The 22,410-nt window shown below is 36.5% G+C and overlaps 1 protein-coding gene across 2 annotated transcripts in view; it reads right to left on the minus strand.

The window, feature by feature from the left end:
- Positions 1–22,410, minus strand: part of LOC138703562 (protein CBFA2T3-like) — a 330,694-nt gene that overhangs the window by 48,064 nt on the left and 260,220 nt on the right. For both annotated transcript variants that reach the window (XM_069831530.1, XM_069831531.1), the window contains exons 4-5: positions 11,251–11,405; positions 3,745–3,891 (exon numbers count right to left, since the gene is read on the minus strand). In XM_069831530.1, coding sequence (XP_069687631.1) covers positions 3,745–3,891; positions 11,251–11,405 — 302 coding nt within the window. The remainder of the gene's footprint in view (positions 1–3,744; positions 3,892–11,250; positions 11,406–22,410) is intronic.

Raw genomic sequence — 22,410 nt, forward strand, 5'->3', positions numbered from 1 at the left:
TAAGATTAAGAACAAACAGATACTAAGACTAAGAAGAGACATACAAATGAGAGAAGAACGAAACAAGGAAAAGAAGGTAGGAAGGAAATACAAAGAAGCAGAAAAAGAAAGGAAAAGTAGAAACATATGGAAGAAGAAAAGAAAGTCCGTACAGATCAAAATATAAAGAAACAATAAGCGGCAGAGAACAATGAAATAAAAAAGCAAAAGAAGAAAGAAAGGAGTTAGGGAGACGGCAGGCAGCAGGCACAGTCAGTCTTGCGCCGCTCCCCCGTATGTTTAATTAGCGACAATTTGCATCCGGTCCACGAAACGGGGATGAGGGCAGGCGCCATATTTGCCAAATGGATCAGACTTAAGATTTTACGCTGCCACCCCACGCAACAGCATGAAATGTATTAATTCCCTACTTCGCTGCGCAGAGTATAAATCCGAACAGGACATGAACCCGGGACAGGCACGACACGCTGTTACTAAACACGGTTTTCAGCACAACGATGATGATGGAGCTAAATTATAATTCATAATGCCTATAAAAAGAACGTCAAAGTGATTTCTGTATAATATGTATTATTAATATTTCGTATCCTAGCAACCGCATTCATGTAACATGATAGTGTTAACACCACGTAACAAGACTGCTTCTATGATACGGTACAATAAAAATAGGATCCAGAATTTTCGTCAACGATTTTTCGTCACACGGTGATTTCGTCACATATTACATTTTGCAACTGCAACATTTTGTCACCAAATCACTTTTGTCACCACATTTTGTCATCAATTTAATTTCCTCACCACTATTCGCAACCACAATTTTTCCCCCCTTCGTGTTGCTTCACTTGATGATACCTATATAAAATGATACGTAATATAAAACCTCCTACTTCATTGTGTTCATATTGTTCATTTCGTTTCCAAGGATACATTCATTTTTTGGATTCGAAATCTTCAAGTTACAGGATTCATTGTGTTCATATTGTTCATTTCGTTTCCAAGGATACAAGTCATTTTTTGGATTCGAAATCAAGTTACAGGATTCATTGTATTCATATCGTTCATTTCGTTTCCAAGGATGCAAGTCATTTTTTGGATTCGAAATCTTCAAGTTACAGGATTCATTGTGTTCATATTGTTCATTTCGTTTCCAAGGATACAAGTCATTTTTTGGATTCGAAATCTTCAAGTTACAGGATTCATTGTGTTCATATTGTCCATTTCGTTTCCATGGATACAAGTCATTTTTTGGATTCGAAATCTTCAAGTTACACGATTCATTGGTTTCAAAATCGTCAATTTAAGGTATGGCGGAATTATTTCGATTCGTAAAAAGTAACAGAGCAAGAGATAAGTTAATCTATAATGGACATATGTATGCAAAGAATAAAACTACAAAGACCGAGGTTGTATGGAGGTGTAATCAGCGCGACATTTGTAATTCACTGACTATTTCCTCAGATAAGAAAACCATTATAAAAGAACCACTCAGAAAATTGGGGTAGAATTGGAGCTGCGGAATGTATAGAAGCAATGAAAACTGAAGCTGGAACTTTAGCGGAAGCTACGTCATCTATTTTACAATGACATACAATTATTATTTTGGTGATGAAATCCCCTCAGTATAAGAAAAAAAGATGACAAAATGTATATGATGACGACATATCTTCGGTGACAAACTCTCCTCAGTGACAAAAAAACATAATAAAATGTATTTGATGACCAAAAAACTAATGACGAAAAATAGGTGACAAACTATAACGGTGACAAAATTTCCGGTTACGAAATACCCTAGACCCACAATAAATTGTAATTAATAATACAGTACACATTAACTTAACAGTGATTTCCTTGTGTCAGTATTACTAAAATTATTTTTTGTCTTATCCTAGACTGCTTCTATGGTACCGTACCTTACAATTGAGGCGTTCCCTGAAATAACAACTTAACATAGGTTACGTCGTTTTTCCGTTTCCAGCATAAATTGAATCATTAATAACACTGACAAAATATTATTTCCCCACAAAAAACACAGCACACTCTAGAAACATTTCTGCCGTTCCGCGCAATGGTATGTATCTCACATTCAAGATATTGCTGTTAAGTTCTTGTTTCAGAGAACGTCTCAATTAATGTAATTAATTGTACATAAAAACGTAACTGTAAATTCCTTACGTCAGTATTAGAACTGAAATAATTTCTTATCCTAGCACACCACACACATATAAGACTTAACATGATTGTATTAACACCATGTAATAAGTCAGTCTCTAATAACGGACAATTGAAATAAATTAATAATATGTCATAAACTTAACAGCGATTTCAATACGTCAGTATTAGTACTGAAATGATTTCGCATCTTAGTAACCACATATATACAACATGACTGCATTAACACCAAGTAGCAAGTATGCTTCTAAGGTATAGTACGATTGTAACTGAATCGGTTTTTTGAGAAACTCCTTAAGTCACGAAATACTAAGTTTCGGAGAAACAGAAAAAGAACTGTTTAAAAGAAATTCATAAGTTAAGAACTGGAATATTTGAAATGGGAAATGTTGGTAAAAACATAACGAATATCTCTGTATGCAAAAGTATATTTTTCAAATGGAATATGACTGCATATTCATGTTTCAAATGTTTGACTTATAAGAGTTTCTCAAAATCTGGTAAATATTAAAAAAACAATCTCTTTATTTCATGAATTAATTGCTACTTTTGTTCAAAAATAATACGAATTTGATTCTAAAAACCAGTATTTAGAAGCTGACTTCATAATTTTTGCTTCATGTGAACAAATTTTATTCTAACCTGCATGAAATGTCACTAAGGACATAAATAATAAAGTTCTACATGAAACAATCTAACACGATAATATATTACACAAAAGACAACAATATTATTCTGTACACAAAAGACAACAATATTATTCTAACAAATCCAAAATTCAGGCACAAAATAATTAATATACCAAACACAACAGCTTAGGCTATAGTTTTATTCATTCTGTGTCAGCCTTATCACTGACTTATGGGCCTTCTCCACGAAATCTAATTTTGAAGAGTACATATTACAACAGAAATACCGTTTCTACAAAATGATATATCTATTCCTGTAGATCAGGAATTAGCAATAAACTCAATTTTGTTAAAATCTGACTTATGGTTTCTCAAAAACAGATTCATTTAATAATACACGTCATAAACTTAATAGTAATTTTCATGTCATTATTAAAACTAAACGATTTCGTATCTTAGCAACCACATGCAATGAAATTGATAACACGACTGTTTATAACATTCAATTGTAATTAATAATTCATAAAAAATGAACAATAAGCTCCTACCTCAGTATTATATACATCAAGATTTCGTATCCTAGCAACCGCATATAAAGATTGTGTTAAGACCAACTCTAAGGCTAAATTATAATCGAAATCAACTAAAAGACTATTTTCTTAAATTGTTTTTTGTCGTCTGGAGTCCAACTTATGCGAACACAGGCTCGAACTCGGCAGTGCTGCAGTCAACTTTGCTGCTAATTCCACCCCAAACCCCTTCTTCCTGAACCTCCCCCACACGTGCGGGCGCTGCCAAAACAGAAACTTTTGCAATATCTTGATTTGCAGCTCGCTTTCGTCATAATTTTTAGTATTACTTTTCCTTCCCTTCGTCGACGGCCGCACCTTGCGAGGTGATAAAAATTACTAAGGGAACAAATCAAAGGAAATGGGCGTATGCTCACCTGCTTGGCGAGGCGTGCCAGGCTGCCTAGCTCGCGCTGCAGCAGGGGCAGGTGCGCCCTCAGAAAGGGCACGACGAAGGGCCTCAGCGGGAAGTTGGTGACGTCCTGAAGTGAGTGGTGAAACTCCTCGATGGAGATGCTGCTGCTCTGGAACACGAATAGACTTCTCAGTGCTGCAGATCGACTTTAACGTGTGGAGCATGGCCGGACAAGGAGAATACAGCGACCACGGAGATGGTTTCACTTTCTGAATTACATGTTGATACACGATTTTACGGACGTTTCAGGAGTTCATATCAAACACCGATCAAGATCATGAGCTACAAGGGGCAATCAATAAGTTTCCGGACTGCTATGAATGAGTTATCACACGTTAGACAGGAAACGCAGAAGGTATCTAAAACCAGGGAACGCCTGGTATCTATACTAAATGCATTACTTAAAAGGCAGAGAAGAAGACTAGTCATTAGGCGTATATGGAGAGATTCCAGGAAAAATCGCAATAGGTCTTTGACATGTTTGCACAAAATCACGTGTAAAAGGTCATTTCTTAAAGACAATCTGACGTTGTATGAAAGACTGAGTCAATAGGCATGGAAGCAATGATCTGCAATACACGCACATGTATGTATAATAAATACAAATGCAGTTCGAAAACATATTGATTGCACCATGTATACTACTCTGGTGGTGGAATCTACGAATTATCGGAGAAATTACAACACACAATTGAAAGTATAAAAAATTCCTTCCCAACCCATGAAATAGCTGAGAATATAGCTGTGTCGCTATATATTGCTGGTTTTGCAAGTTTCGAACTGTGAAGTAGAGACCAAGCTCTACAGGTGGTACAACAATCCAGTGAATGAAAACGTTAAATACAATTATTATCTTCCCTTTCATACTTTAATTTTTATATGAAATAGTATTTTGTTTAACGACGCTCTGAACTGTAGACGTGGGCGAGAAATGGCTGACTAATTATGTGTGAAACCCGCCATAAGGGGCAGGGTTCTTGTAAGTGCTGTTGTACATCTATACATCTACGACACAGACCTCCCTGCATTCTTTCTCCTCCGAACAAAGCTATGCTAAGGATTTTGACGTAGAACTACGTCTTTCTCTTCACTAGGTAAGAGGAATAACTTGAGAATTGACCATCACATAAAAATACAACTCATTTCACCCTTGTTCTTCTTGTAGTCCCCTAGTCCGTCTGATATTCCTCTTATTTTTCTTGTCCTCCGTTTTTGTTGCCCCCCCTTTTACACTTTTCTTTTCTTTCTATTCGCCTTGTTCTCCTTGTATTCCCATTGTTCTCCGTGCATTTTCCTCATTCTCCTTGTTTTCTCCTCGTCCACCTTGTATTCCTATTGTTCTCTTTGTGCTCTCCCTTTTCCCTTTCTATTCCCCTGTTCTTCTTATCCTCCCTTGTTCTTGTATTCCCATTGTTCTCCTTGTCTTCCCCTTATTTTCTTTGTCCTGTCCTCGTTTACCTTGTATTACTTTTGCTCTTCTTATATTCCACTTCTTCTCCTTGTATTCCCATTGTTCTCCTTGTCTTCTCCTTCTTTTCTTTGTCTTGTCCTCGTTTGCCTTGTATTATTTTTGTTCTTATATTCCCCTTGTTCTCCTTGTAAAGGAGCGTTCAAAAAGCGCTCCGGTTTTGAATCGCTTGGTATATTTTTGTTTGTCGGTTGCCGACATTGTTTTATTTCATTTCGATATCCATAAACATTTCGACTGTTGCTTCAGTCTGAATTTCTCGCATTTCGTCATTGTGTGTCTAGCCATGGAGCAGTTTACTACTGCGCAACGTGTGGTTCGTGGCAATGTGACTGTTAGTCCAATGAAATCGGTTCTTCGCCGTTCCCAAGAATTAGGCATAGGATGTTCTTCAGTACGGCGAATTCTCCGATATGATCTCCATTACCATTGAGTTGCTCGATGAGCGGTTCCCGGATCGTCTCATCTCGCGTAATGGTGACCACCAATGGCCACCAAGGTCATATGATTCAACCCCATGCGATTTTTTCTATGGGGTAATCTTAAATCATTGGTGTATGTCAACAAACCCCGAAACATCCGTGAGTTAAAAGAGGAAATTCGACGAGTTGCGGCGAAATCCAAGTGCAAATTTGTCAGACAGTCATAGCGAATTTCACGGACAGAGTTCTTGCATGCCAGCGCAGTAGAAGGGGTCATATGCCCGACATCATTGTCCATATCTGAAGTGGGAAGGTGAGTTGAAGATGTTTATGTCCTAGTTTAAAGTATTTTGAACAAATAAAGTTCATAATTTGATATATCAAAACCGGTGCGCTTTTTGAACGACACTTTAGTTTTCTTGTTTTACTTGCGTCCCCTTTCTATTCTCTGTCTTCTCCTTGTGCACATTGTATTCCTATTGTTCTCCTTCTATTCCCATTTTTATCCTTATTTTCTTGTTTTCCTTTTCTTCTTATATTCCCCTTGCTCTCCTTCTATTCTACGTGTTATCTTTGTTTTTTTCCTTTTCTCCTTGTCTTCTCCTTGTTCGCCTTGCCTTTGTTCCCCTTATCTTCACCTTTTCCTTGTTATCCATGCTTTCCCCTTGTTCTTCTTGCTTTCCCCTTATTCTACTTCTCTTCCCCTTATCTTTGTATCTCCCTTGTTGTCTTTCATTTCCTTTCGTCCTACTTGCATTCTCCTTGCTTCATTTCTCGCACCATCCACACGCAGTTCTACGTAAAGATATACAGCATAGTAAAGCTATGCACCCGTCGATTCAATTTTTTTTGTCATGTAAAATTTTATCTTGCTGACATTAAAAGTTACAGAGGCATTGAACACAGTTCGAGCCGTTTGAAGCTTTCTGACTTTTCGTTAAATCAACTTAAGGGGAGTCTGTACTGCCTATCCCAGCAATGTAAATTTCATCTAATTTAGGTGCACTTTTCTCAGGACTTACATAATTTACATGTTTGAAATTTTTAGGGGTTATTCTTCAAGTATTATTGTATGTAACAGGCTAAAATTACGGTCTTTATCTTTTATTAAAACATATTTTCAATTTTTTTTCAACAAATTCAGAGTACAGACTCCCCTTAAAGCTATGTTATACACATGTATTGCTTACTAAACATGTCGAATAACAATTTTGCAATACCAACAAGGGAAAAAAAAATATTTCCCATAAAACTTTCATGGCACAGAATGTTTGTTATCATATACAATTCACCTTTCAGATTTCAGCCACAACAAACGGAAAACACGATGTCTAGTAGAATAAAAAAAATGCAAAACACCATTATCCACGCTTTCATAATAACTGGTATTTTAACTCTATATTGAGGGGATACCTGCCATATTCAACAGGGCCGTAACACTAAAAATGTATTTGTGATCCTGATGATGGAAACTCATGACTTTGAACTGTCAACTACGTTAAGGTATGACATTTGCGATAGTTTCGTCAAAATAATCGTATTGTCGGAGAAATGGACGTGATCCTTATCATGAAACTTGACGACTTTGACTTTGTTTTAACAATATTCTGAGGTAAGGTATATGCGATAACTTCATTAACAGGGATGTATTGTTAAAGATATAAATGTGATTCCGATTATGAAACTTGACGACTTTAGCTTTGTTAACAATATTCCGAGGTAAGATTTATGCGATAGTTTCATTAACAAGGATGTACTGTTGAAGATACAAATGTGATTCCGATTATGAAACCTGACGACTTCGGCTTTGTTAACAATATTCTGAGATATATCTGCAATAGTTTCATTAACAGGGCCATATTGTTGAATATATGAGTATGATTCCGATTATGAACCTGACGACTATGGCTTTGTTAACAGTATTCTGAGATATATCTGCAATAGTTTCATTAACAGGGCCATATTGTTGAATATAAGAGTATGATTCCGATTATGAAACCTAACGACGACTTTGTCTTTGTTAACAATATTCTGAGATATATCTGCAATAGTTTCATTAACAGGGCCATATTGTTGAATATATGAGTATCATTCCGATTATGAAACCTGACGACTTCGGCTTTGTTAACAATATTCTGAGATATATCTGCAATAGTTTCATTAACAGGACCATATCGTTGAATATATGAGTATGATTCCGATTATGAAACCTGACGACTTTGGCTTTGTTAACAGTATTCTGAGATATATCTGCAATAGTTTCATTAACAGGGCCATATCGTTGAATATATGAGTATGATTCCGATTATGAAACCTGACGACGACTTTGTCTTTGTTAACAATATTCTGAGATATATCTGCAATAGCTTCATTAATAGGGCCATATTGTTGAATATATGAGTATGATTCCGATTATGAAACCTGACGACTTTGGCTTTGTTAACAGTATTCTGAGATATATCTGCAATAGTTTCATTAACAGGGCCATATCGTTGAATATATGAGTATGATTCCGATTATGAAACCTGACGACTTTGGCTTTGTTAACAGTATTCTGAGATATATCTGCAATAGTTTCATTAACAGGGCCATATTGTTGAATATATGAGTATCATTCCGATTATGAAACCTGACGACTTCGGCTTTGTTAACAATATTCTGAGATATATCTGCAATAGTTTCATTAACAGGGCCATATCGTTGAATATATGAGTATGATTCCGATTATGAAACCTGACGACTTTGGCTTTGTTAACAGTATTCTGAGATATATCTGCAATAGTTTCATTAACAGGGCCATATTGTTGAATATATGAGTATCATTCCGATTATGAAACCTGACGACGACTTTGTCTTTGTTAACAATATTCTGAGATATATCTGCAATAGCTTCATTAATAGGGCCATATTGTTGAATATATGAGTATCATTCCGATTATGAAACCTGACGACTTTGGCTTTGTTAACAGTATTCTGAGATATATCTGCAATAGTTTCATTAACAGGGCCATATTGTTGAATATATGAGTATGATTCCGATTATGAAACCTGACGACGACTTTGTCTTTGTTAACAATATTCTGAGATATATCTGCAATAGCTTCATTAATAGGGCCATATTGTTGAATATATGAGTATGATTCCGATTATGAAACCTGACGACTTTGGCTTTGTTAACAGTATTCTGAGATATATCTGCAATAGTTTCATTAACAGGGCCATATCGTTAAATATATGAGTATGATTCCGATTATGAAACCTGACGACGACTTTGTCTTTGTTAACAATATTCTGAGATATATCTGCAATAGTGTCATTAACAGGGCCATACTGTTGAATATATGAGTATGATTCCGATTATGAAACCTGACGACTTTGGCTTTGTTAACAATATTCTGAGATATATCTGCAATAGTTTCATTAACAGGGCCATATTGTTGAATATATGAGTATGATTCCGATTATGAAACCTGACGACGACTTTGTCTTTGTTAACAATATTCTGAGATATATCTGCAATAGTTTCATTAACAGAGCCATATTGTTGAATATATGTGTATGATTCCGATTATGAAACCTGACGACGACTTTGTCTTTGTTAACAATATTCTGAGATATATCTGCAATAGTTTCATTAACAGAGCCATATTGTTGAATATATGTGTATGATTCCGATTATTAAACCTGACGAATTTGCCTTTGTTAACAATATTCTGAGATATATCTGCGATAGTTTCATTAACAGGACCATATTGTTGAATATATGAGTATGATTCCGATTATTAAACCTGACGACTTTGGCTTTGTTAACAATATTCTGAGATATATCTGCAATAGTTTCATTAACAGGGCCATATTGTTGAATATATGAGTATGATTCCGATTATGAAACCTGACGACTTTGGCTTTGTTAACAATATTCTGAGATATATCTGCAATAGTTTCATTAACAGGGCCATATTGTTGAATATATGAGTATGATTCCGATTATTAAACCTGACGACGACTTTGGCTTTGTTAACAATATTCTGAGATATATCTGCAATAGTTTCATTAACAGGGCCATATCGTTGAATATATGAGTATGATTCCGATTATGAAACCTAACGACTTTGTCTTTGTTAACAATATTCTGAGATATATCTGCAATAGTTTCATTAACAGGGCCATATCGTTGAATATATGAGTAAGATTCCGATTATGAAACCTGACGACTTTGGCTTTGTTAACAGTATTCTGAGATATATCTGCAATAGTTTCATTAACAGGGCCATATTGTTGAATATATAAGTATGATTCCGATTATGAAACCTGACGACTTTGGCTTTGTTAACAATATTCTGAGATATATCTGCGATAGTTTCATTAACAGGGCTATATTGTTGAATATATGAGTATGATTCCGATTATGAAACCTGACGACTTTGGCTTTGTTAACAATATTCTGAGATATATCTGCAATAGTTTCATTAACAGGGCTATAATGTTGAATATATGAGTATGATTCCGATTATGAAACCTGACGACTTTGGCTTTGTTAACAATATTCTGAGATATATCTGTGATAGTTTCATTAACAGGGCTATATTGTTGAATATATGAGTATGATTCTGATTATGAAACCTGACGACTTTGGCTTTGTTAACAATATTCTGAGATATATCTGCAATAGTTTCATTAACAGGGCTATATTGTTGAATATATAAGTATGATTCCGATTATGAAACCTGACGACTTTGGCTTTGTTAACAATATTCTGAGATATATCTGCGATAGTTTCATTAACAGGGCTATATTGTTGAATATATGAGTATGATTCCGATTATGAAACCTGACGACTTTGGCTTTGTTAACAATATTCTGAGATATATCTGCGATAGTTTCATTAACAGGGCTATAATGTTGAATATATGAGTATGATTCCGATTATGAAACCTGACGACTTTGGCTTTGTTAACAATATTCTGAGATATCTGCGATAGTTTCATTAACAGGACTATATTGTTGAAGATATAGATGTGATCCCGATTATGAAACCTGACAACTTTGTGTTTATTAACAGTGTGCTGAAGTATGGAATTTTCGATAGTTTCACCAACAGGACTGTAAGAAGATATGAATGTGATCCTGATGATTGGATATGACTATGACCCTGATTATGGATATCGACTATTTTGGAGATTTCAGTCATGAGTTTTGAGGTATGATGTCTCTGACTATTTCACGATTAGAGTTATAACTCTCAAGGCAGCCTAAGAAATTTTGACTACACGCCGCTGTGTTTTGAAGTATGAAATCTTCAATAGTTTCATCATTAGAGTAATAACACCCAAAGTAATAATATGACTATAATTTTGGAACCTGACTTTGGATTTTTGAACCTTATGTTGATGTACGAGTATGATTTCTCCAAGGATTTCATCATGTAGTGGATAGTTTTTTCCAAATCTTACATGCCTGAGGATGTGACCTGCAAATAGTTTAGAAGCATTGAAGGAACAATAGCTCAAGATAGGAATAATGCGTCAGTCACTGTATTCTCCTTTCGTCCGAAGCGGCGGGTTGTGTGAGAACTCACCACGAGGCTGAGCACGAGGGCGCGCACGCGGTCGCCCGTGTCAGGCGCGATGTCGCTGCCGAACTGCACCAGCGTGCTGAGGAAGCGCTTCAGCTTGCCCAGGCCGCGCGGCGGGTGGGAGTCCAGCAGCAGAGGCAGCGGCGGACTCAGACTGCCTGCAACAATGGATCACTGACTCCTGTCAGTCACAGCTGCTCTCAATCCGCATGAAGAATACCATATGTGATGCTAAGAATCAGTGCACTGTAGGATTCCGAGTTCAGTGTCCTCGGATCGATCCTGACGTCACACGGTGCGCTGAAAATCTTTAAAAGTTGTTCCAGAAGCTTAAAGCATAAAACTTCGGTATTTACCTCAGTGGCTTGCTATGTTAGATTAAGGTAACGACATGAATAAGTTGTCTTGTTCCATAAATAACCTCAGTTTAATTGATTCTAGTTAAATAACCTGAATTGTTATGTAACTTATTTACATTTATACCACAAAAATTGTTGCAGTGTCAGGTTGCAACATCTTTGAGTATACCAAATAATTCATTTACACCACATTTTTTTTTCAGTTTTATAAGCTATGCATTATGTAACAAGCCCTCGAAATAGTGCTACCTTTATTTTTTTTTTTCTGGAGATTTGGATGCAAGGTTAGATGTGAAACTTCTCTACCGCTAGAGCAGGATGTCAAAGCGTGCTCATACTACAAGCAATGCAAATCCAACAAGGTTAATTTTTTTAGCAAGATAAAGTACAATCACCACTCTTAAGGAAATGTTGTGCAGGTTCTTGAGAGCACGTAGTGCAGACGCTTCACATCCCTACTCTAGAACGAGCCATCTGCACCTTACTTACAAATGGCTTTAAGAAACCTAGAGGTTCATTTCCGCTCTTACAAAAGCCCGCCATCGGTTCCTATCCTGACCAAGATTAATCCCGTCCCTAGCATCATATTCTACCTCCCTCAAATCCATTTTAATATCCTCCCTTCTACGTCTCGACCTCCCAAAGATCGTTTTTCGTCAGATCTTCCCTTACTTACTGAAAATGGGTAAGTCTGAATTTTATTGAGTGACGAAGAAACGTTAGTACAAGTTGATATTAGACCTTGACATATTTGTTTTAAAAATGTTAGGAAAGATACACCTATGATTGGTTAGGTTGTACTGGTACAGTACATAACATAATTATTATATTTATTTATCTAACAGCAGGTACAATAATAAAAATCATTAACCTTAAACAAATAGACTTAACAAACAAGCATTATTTTTATTGATTAATAAGTATTCAAGATATTTGAATTGAAGGCAGAACCATTTCATAATATGTATTTGTTCGAATTATTGACTTTGTTTTATTTTGCTTTTACGACACCTCTCCAACATATTGAACCTGGCAAGTAGGAAAGTGTCGCCCGAATAGAATTGCAAACTGCAAGTAATTCCTACTTTTAATTGCTCTACATTTCGCCATCTCTTTTAATGCACACTACATATCCACGTATTCTTCGTTATTGACTAGTACTCTCTGTTCTTTCGACTAAGATTCATAATCCAACCGAAGCTGGACTTCATAGGAATGCGAATTTTCTAGAGTACTTTAAAATAGCGTAGAATAAATGAGGAAGAAATTTCTGGAATATTCCGCGGTTTCCACATCAAAACAACACGTTTGGTGTGATACTCTTAACCTGCAACATTACCGTTATTGGTTCCATGTCTTAAATGACTAGGTATGTATTATATCAAACACAGTATTGCCTTTTGCATACCAGATCTGAAGATAATTTTTTTACTTCCCCCACCCCTAAAATATAGTAGTCCTGATTGTAGCAAATCTGTAATTTCAATATAATTGAACATGCAGAATTTTGAAAATGTATGTGCATTGTTAACACTTTCAATTTTTTACTTGTGCCACTTTAATAAATGTATAATGATAATAATAATAATAATAATAGCAAACCAAAGACAATAGATTACTGGGGTTCCACAGTTACAATGTAGGTAAGACTAAAAGGGATTCTGATGTGGAGAAAGTTTAAGAAACACTAGGTTAGAGCGTGCTTTCCAGCACTGCTTACGTACAACCGTAATTTTCTTTATTTGTGTACGATAAAAAAGATACAATGTTAAAAAAAGAACAACAAATGAGTGTCACAGAGATGGCACATACTTTCTCATATGTCTTACGTGTTACGCAATAATTCAGTCCCTTTATCATATTGAAAACGATACTAAAGAGAAGAAGAATGCTTCGTCTTCAGTTGGGTTTTAATCCAGGAACCTTGGAATAGCACATTCTCAGTCATTTACTCTTCAGATCAAGACGAAGGGACTAGTCGTCTTGGAGATATAGGGAGAGCACACACTACAGAGTTTATGAGAATTCTATTGCGGATAGGAGTTAATGATATAAAACGAATCATAAAAAAGGAAAATTGTATAATACTCAAAGCTAAGTTGATTGCAGAGGAATTGGGCTTGCAACGTTTTAAATAATGTACCGAACTCCTATGTCTGCCACGAAGTCCTGGTAGCACGAAAGATAAAATTCCAAACTATTCATGGAGAGTTTCTGAATTCGAGACTTTCTGGTTTGTCTTCCTTTCATGCAATTGTTTTCTTCCTGCCACGTTATTCCACGTTTAGAATTTTCTCTGAAATTTATTCATGGACGTGTTTCTCGTATATTTAATGTAACATAGGAAAAATATATTGCTTCTATCCTTAATGTAGTGTCTTACTGTGATTGATGCTATCTGAACTTTATTCCCTTATAAAAATCACCTAACTTTCATTGAATACTCTAAGTGCCGTAGTCATCACTACTATGTGAAGATGATGATACCTGCATTTCCAATTCGATGATAAAATTAACTCGAAAGCAGTCTCTCCCTAAAGGCACAGAAAGCCACCGGTGTAGCTCAGGTGGTAGCGTATATGCCTGCTGGTTCGGACTGCACTCGGACGTGGGTTCGATTACCGCTTGAGCTGGTTTTGTTTTTCCTAGTTTTCCACAACCGTACGACGAATGTCAGGAATCTATGGCAGATTTTCGGTCTCATCTCGCCAAATATTATCTCACTGTTACCAATCCAAACGACATTAAATAACTTAATAGTTAATACAGTACCTTTAAGTAACTAAAAAAAAAACACACACACAGAAACTTCTTTGAACAGAGGAAACATTACGTATGTTGAGTGGTTGAAGGTTCCAATGCCCTCTTCCTTCCCTCCATTAGATAGAACGTGCCTTTGAATGTAAACATAGGGTGAAGATAATGTTGACATATTATCGCTTACAGTAAGGCACTGTATTGATGGAAGAATCGATACACCGTGTATCTAAAAGGACTTTACAACATTGAAAGAGTATAAGTATTCATCCGCAGGGCATACACAATGTCTTAAAGTGTTATAATGCAGCAAAACACTCGAGTTTGAAGCAGATCTGAGATAGTACGTAGACTAGTGTTGGGTACTGTAGTAACCAATATTGTTACTGCGACGTTCATACGTTGTTGAGAAAAAGATGGCTACTTTCACAGGCGCAAAGCGTACCTACTCGTTGTGTTTTGGTTGGAAAAAACAAAGTCTGCTACATACGTCCGAAAGAAATCGACAGTCAGTATTACAAGGAACTTTCCAGTACGTTTACAATTTACTAGTGGCACAAGAATTTCGTTGAGAGTAACCATGCCAAATCATCTGGTCGTCCAAGTGTTCCAGATGCTAATATGAGACATGTTAGGAGAATTTCGATCGGAGTCCATAAAGATCAACAAGATGTACAGTACGTCTCGGAAAATACTCGTACTACTCCGCATATAACTGTGTGCCGAGTGTTGTGGAAACGCCCACACTTAAGGTGGAAGTAATGTAATTTTACTATAGGCTAATTCAACAATTTCTTCCTCAGAATCTACTAGTTTTTTGGAAATAAAAATTGGCATGTTTAATATACATCATCTGGATGTTACTAAGCAATTTTTAATGTTTTAAAAACCTAACAGTTATAAAAAAAAACTTATGACATTTTGTGCAGTGTTTTCTTCAGCCGGAAAGCGTTTACCTGATAACTCAAAACGTTTTTAAGATATTTTAATGAAACTTCGCATGCATATATAGTTAACCCATTTGAACTACATACTCTAAAATCTTTAATATATGTAGAGTGTAGGCTTTAGTTTATTTAAAAGAAATAATACTAGCCTTTTTTCTAAATTTAGGCTACTATGAAATAAACATTATTAAAAAAAATAAACTATATATTCTACATTAAAAATTTTAGAGTATTTTGTTTACATGGAAGAACTATACAGAGTGTATCAAAAGGTGAAGTCAATTGTTATGGGATGAGAGAGGACCTGATTTGCTACATATTTGTTCCCGTTTTCGAGTTGCAAGATGATAAACGTTCCTATGAATGTCATATTCTATGGACGCATTTGGTATTTGAAAATTACGAAGGAAAAAAAAAAAAACAGCGTGGCGACTACATACAGGAGGGCTAATTTTGTAGATTTTCCTCTGCTCTTTCATTTGTCCTTGTCTTGGCCTGTCAACAAGAGGATGAGAAAAACGTACGCAATGGATTTGAGCTAGAATTTTGCTTACTCGAGATCAGCTGATAATAAAAATTATGAGAACGGTTTTGAGCCACTTCTGTTAGACTTCACTCCTAATCATTTGCGTTGGAAAAGTGTTGATGTTGATAATGCCTCTTGCAAGTGCATATTATTATATCTTAGTACAGCGTTTCTCTGCCCAATCCTTATACTGTTTTATCCACTGCAATAGTTCATTCATTACTTCAGTCAACTTTGCTTTTTTAGAGGTCGACAACTTTGTATCCGCATGTCTTTAAATCATCTCTGTAAACTTCGACTAAAAACTGCTATAACATTGTTCTCTAGAACAGCGGTCATCAGCACACTGCACCCTCGGGCTACCGTCTCTTATCCGCGGAGAAGAGGCTGCACTATGGTGCATCTGTGGCTGCTGGCTGGTATGTTCTCTACCTCTTCCTGCTGCACGACGGGGCATATCACTTTGTTCCGCTTACCCTTTACCCATTTAGCGAGTGCTGACGACCACTGCTCTAGAATCTTCTTGATTACCTTTTTTTGGCTATCTTCAGTTTATCAAAGTAATTAGTCGAGTTTTTCTGTCTGTTCTTGGAGTTGTTATTTGTTTTCGATCACACTTTCCTTTTCTATTTGATTGTAACTTCATGATTTTTATTTTATTATTTCTTCTTGTGCCAGACAAGGTTCAGCTTTTTAGACCTTTTCCGAGGCAAAAACTCGTATGTTCCAAATCGGGATTTTTCGTTCCCGAAAACTCGTACTTGGGACATTTCGTCACACAAAAGAAAAATATCAGTGGGAAATATTCGTACGTTTTTTAAGTAACTTCACTGGATCTGATTTTTGTACTTTTCCTAAGTTATCTACTTCACAGATTTAGACTCTTAAAACATGAATGACCATTAGAGGGAAGACGAAAAATATATATAAAGCTTTCATGTTTACAAAACACAAGAAATTTAAAGCAGGTATATTATGGAGATATAGAGATGGATGTAACAGGACATTAGTACTATCATCAGACGAAGAGAGGGCAATAATATTATCAGAGAAGTAGCACATTCACGCACCAGATTTGGAAGCTTGTGGAGCAGCAGAGGTTTGAAAAGAGAGGCAGCTGAATCCAATAGTAGTACTGCAACAATATTAGACTACAAAATGAACTTGCGAGTTCTTGAGGAAAGATCAATGTAAAAGTACCAAAGAAGGAATCTTTGAACAAGACGTATGGTTAAACATATAAGAAGGATTAGTATGCCTTCTGAACCTCGCTCACTAGAGAGTATCACCGATTTCCCTGTGAAATACAGACCTACGACGGATGGTTTACGTTGGTTACTTCATCTATTATTATTTAGTAGGTTATTTTACGACGCTGTATCAACATCTCAGGTTATTTAGCATCTGAATGAAATGAAGGTGATAATGCCGGTGAAATGAGTCCGGGGTCCAACACCGAAAGTTACCCAGCATTTTCTCATGTTGGGTTGAGGAATAACACCCGAAAAACTTCAATCAGATAACTTTCCCCGACCGCGATTCGAACTCAGGCCACCTGGTTTTGCAGCTAGATGCGCTACCGTTACTCCACAGGTGTGGGCTACTTCATCGAGACACAGATAAGGGGATCATAATTTTTTCTTCAGATGCCCATTTGGAAATTCTACACAGAGCTAAATATTGGATTTCTGATTGTACTTTTAAAATAGCATCAAAAATAACCGCCCAATTATACTCTATCCACTGCAATTTCAGGGGCTCCTGGTTTCCAGTTGTTTTTATATATGAGCAAAAGTCCACTGGTACGTATTGGGCATATGACTAACAATACGCTGGTACAAACTGTTACTGTTATGGAATGTCGGTGACAAAATGTCCATAGTATGAGTTTTCGGGTATAAAATGTCCTGAAAAAGGTCGGCTTCTGTCTGTTCGTCCTAATGGTTGATTATGCAAATTTGTGTCAATTCTTTATGCTGTAAGACGAACTACATATTAGGTAGGCTACTTGTATCGAACCTGGGTGAATACACACCATACCAAAAGCAAATTATGAAAAACCGAGAAAGTTAATAATTACTTCCCACTTAAAACCCCAATTTTTATTTTGTATACTTATTTCAGATTGGGACACTCCTTCCATCACACAAATTTCTCGTTGGATGTAGTAAAACAACAGTACTGCAGGAGTGTAGCAATTTTTTATTGTTTTCTTGCAGTGAGGTCAAGACCTTTTTCCACTCCAGACGAGAAATAATATACCTTAATATATGCTGAATAGTGTATATTATATTAGTTGGTTATTTAATGACGCTGTATCAACTACTAGGTTATTTAACGTCGATGAGATTAGTGATAGCGAGATGCTATTTGGCGAGATGTGGCCGAGGATTCGCTATAGATTATCTTGCATTCACATTACGGTTGGGGAAAACCCCGGAAAAAAACCCAACCAGGTAATGAGTCCAAGCGGGAATCGAACTCGCGCCCGAACGCAACTTCAGTCTGGCAGGTAAGCGCCTTAACCGAGTGAGCCACGCCGGTGGCTTAGTGTATATTAATTTGGCACCCCACTGTAATATGATTTACCATATTAGACTGCCACTCTGCAGTCTGGATTTGAGACGTGGAACGATAAGTTGTGTTATCTATTTTACTGCCAACGTAACAAAATAAAATGTCTCTACAAGCGTATTCTCTATCTGCTGTAAAGTGGCTCAAAACCACTGTGCCGTCCAGGTATGTGGCTGAAATCCATTGCCCCGGGTAAAACACGGTCAACTATGGTCCGTCCCAGGAATCTGTAGAGTAACTTCGTGCATGTGGGAGCGGAGTCTATCTGTGCCGCAGTGTATTGCGGGCAGCATCAGCTCGAGGCCGCTAAGGGGTAAGGTGCTCGTGGTAGTGTGTTCAGATAGAAATGATCCCCTCTCTGCAAAGGATTGGTAGTTTCGTTCAACACATGTCTCCCCCCAGAGTGGACATTGGCCCTAGCCCTGCCACAAACCACTTGCGCAGAAGTCTTGTTTCATCTCTCTACTCCACAGATATCTGGGACGGACCATAGCTCTCTTTGTCTGAATTCTTATAAATACAAGGTTTTTACACTCCCTCTGTCGTACCGATAGCCTATTGAAATAGTCGTAGTGACAAGGGAAATGTCAGTGATGTATAGCTATTTTGTGAGAAAGTACAGTTGAATCTTGAATATATCGTTGTTGATTTTATGAACCCTCCTATGTGATAGTACAGAGCATAATTTTCTCAGGAGGTAGAAAAAAGTGATTAAATATATCAATAGTCGTACATAAGAATAGTAGATAATTCGATAGAAAACGTTGGTGAATACGATGAACGTGTCGAGGCATACTGTCATTTAATTAATTCAATCTACCGCTATGGAGTAACGTGGAACGAGTGGTCCCGGGTTCAAATCCTGGTTGGAATAAGTTACCTGGCTGAGGTTTCTCAGGGGATTTTCCTTAAACCCATTAAGAGCAAATGATGGGTAACTTTCGGCGCTGGACCGTGGACTTATTTCGCTGACATTATCACCTTCAACCCAGTCAGACGCTACATAAACATAGCAGTTAAAAAAGCGTCGTAAAAAACCTATTAAAAAAATTTGTCCTTCCTCTTGAAAAAATATGCTCTGTACTGTCATATAGGAGGTTTCATAAAATCACCGACGGTATATTGTTTTAAGTTAAACAATTTGCATTGTGCAATCACGACGATATATTGTTTTAAGTTAAACAATTTGCATTGTGCAAACAATCAGCAAGATGTTTTGGTTGGAGAATTTTGCTATTATTGTAAATATTATTCTGGCAATTGCGCTTGTGTATGTAATAATTGGTGTTAGTAAAACAAGAGAAGATCACAAACTCAGACGGTAGGGAAATTATTATTAAAGTTCATAAATTCCGCTGAGCTCTATAATGCGATGGTAGAGCTGAACATTCCGAAGAAGCTGGTGAGACTAGTTAAAGCATGTATGGACAGTCAGTGTCAAATAAAGATCCAATCTGAACTATCAGATTTATTTCAAACAACTAAGGGTCTAAGGCAGGGCGACTCACTAGCCTGTCTTTTATTTAATATTGCCCTTGAAAAAGTGATAAGGGATGCAGATATACAAACTAGAAGTACAATACTCTACAAATCATCTCAAATACTGGCCTATGCTGATGATATAGATATCATTGGTCGATCTGAGGAGAATGTTAAGAGAACATTTACTGCTTTAGAAACAGCAGCCCAAAAAATGGGGCTGAAAATTAACGAACAGAAGACCAGGTACATGATTGTTGGATGCAAAAAACAAAAAGGAGACGTGATAACAACAACCCATCTAAAAATTAATCAATATAAATTTCAGAGGGTCTCTAGTTTTGTATATCTGAGCTCATTAATCAATGACACGATATTAGCGAAGAAATTGATAGAAGAATTCAAAATGCTAATAAAGCATATTTTGGATTACTGAGGCACTTTAAGTCAAGACTTCTTACAAGGGAAACAAAATGCAATATTTATAATGTTCTGGTAAAACCTGTATTAACATATGGCAGTGAAACGTGGACCCTTTCAAAGACTAATATGTCAAGGTTGAGATCCTTTGAAACAAAAATTTTAAGGAAGATATATGGCCCATATGTGATAATGGAGAATGGCGAATAAGATACAACTTTGAACTTTACCAACTATATAAGTCCCCTGATGTGGTTACAGTTATTAAAATATCAAGATTACGATGGGCAGGACATGTGCAAAGGATGGCAGATCATGAGATACCCAAGAAAGTTATGGGGAATAAATTTGAAGGAAAAAGGAGTGTAGGACGACCAAGACTACGATGGATGGATGGAGTGTTGGAAGATTTAAAGAAAGTGGGAATTAAAGGATGGTGGTTGGTTGCCAGGGACAGAGATACATGGAAGAGAGTTCAAAGGGAGGCCGAGGCTCAAATTGGGCTGTAGCGTCGATGATGATGATGATGATGATGATGATGATGATGATGATGATGATGATGATAAATTCCTCAGTGATGAATGTTAGGCGCAAAAAATGCCTAAAATAAACAATATCGGTAACGTGTGTAATCGAAAGAAATACTGCAGCTACTGGTGTATCTCTCGTACGATTCATAAAATGCTTAATGAACAAGAAAAGATCAAGTATGTGACAGTGTTTTACAGACTCCAAAAAGAAATGCTCGAACAGGACATCTAAAAACTTCAGTGAATTCTTTCTGCGCTGCCGCTGTAAGACGAGCCATCTATTAGGCACTTGTATCGGACCTGCATGAATACACACCATACCAAAAGCAATTTATGTAATACTGAGAAAATCGACAATTACTTCCCACTCAAAATCTCAATAGGGAAACTTTAGCCTTCATCACTTTACATGCCGGGTGTTGAACTGATTTCAATGCCAACGCCCTACTAACTTTTAAATCAAAGTTCACAAACGATTACCATGAAGAAATGAATAGCACTGTCTTTAAAGGCTGGTTTGTTAATCAACTGTTATTCAATACTTTTCACAAGAGAACCATATGGTGTGTTCATTTCGAAACTTTCCACCTTGAATAATTTAAGATGTGCAGGGAACACGATTTCGAGGAAAAACACGTCAATTTTGTTTTCGAGGGAGCAGTTCAAAATCATTGCTGATTGAATTTTCTGTCCGACACTTTCACCGCCACCCCCACTTTTCAATTTCAAATTGCACGACCCTATCTTTAGATATATTATTTTAAAAGGGATGACAAACCTTATCCATCTACATTAAAATAATAATAATAATAATAATAATAATAATAATAATAATAATAATTCGGCCCATCCGTTTATGAGATAGAGCCATAAACGTATCAGTTAATGAATTAAAGTTTAGTTGATATTAGACCATATTATGAAGATACTAGTACTGTATGTACTAGAAAACAAAATCTGTTGTCTGTCTGATATGACTGAAGTTCCTGTTGTCGTGGAATTGTCCGGCGGATTTTCTTTTTATTCATTTATACACGCTTTAACGTCTTAGGACATATCGCGTGTGTAGGATCTTTGGGTATTTATCAATAGGCTGTGAACTATTGTAGTGATTCTGTTTTTATTGTAACGAGTTATAAATGGCTTGTGCTCATTTTAACTCCTGTTTTTGTATTATTGTTATTTATTATATGATACGTACGTTTGGAAGTAAATCTCGAAAAGACAAAGTAGGCCTATATGATGTCTCCTGACCAGGACATTGTACGAAATGGAAATATAAAAATTGGAAGTTTGTCCTTTGAAGAGATGGAAAAATTCAAATATCTTGGAGCAACAATATATAAATGACACTCAAGAGGAAATTAAACACGGGAAATGCCTTTTATTTTTCGGTTGAGACGCTTCTGTCATCCAGTCTGCTCTCAAAAATGCTGAAAGTTAGAGTTTATAATACAGCTGTTATATTACCGGTTGTTCTGTATGGTTGTGAAACTTGGATTCTCACTTTGAAACAGGAACAGAGGTTAAGGGTGTCTGAGAAAAAGGTGCTTAGGAAAATATTTGGGGCT

Source organism: Periplaneta americana, chromosome 7 (genome assembly GCF_040183065.1).
Source record: "Periplaneta americana isolate PAMFEO1 chromosome 7, P.americana_PAMFEO1_priV1, whole genome shotgun sequence".
NCBI classification, from domain to species: domain Eukaryota; kingdom Metazoa; phylum Arthropoda; class Insecta; order Blattodea; family Blattidae; genus Periplaneta; species Periplaneta americana.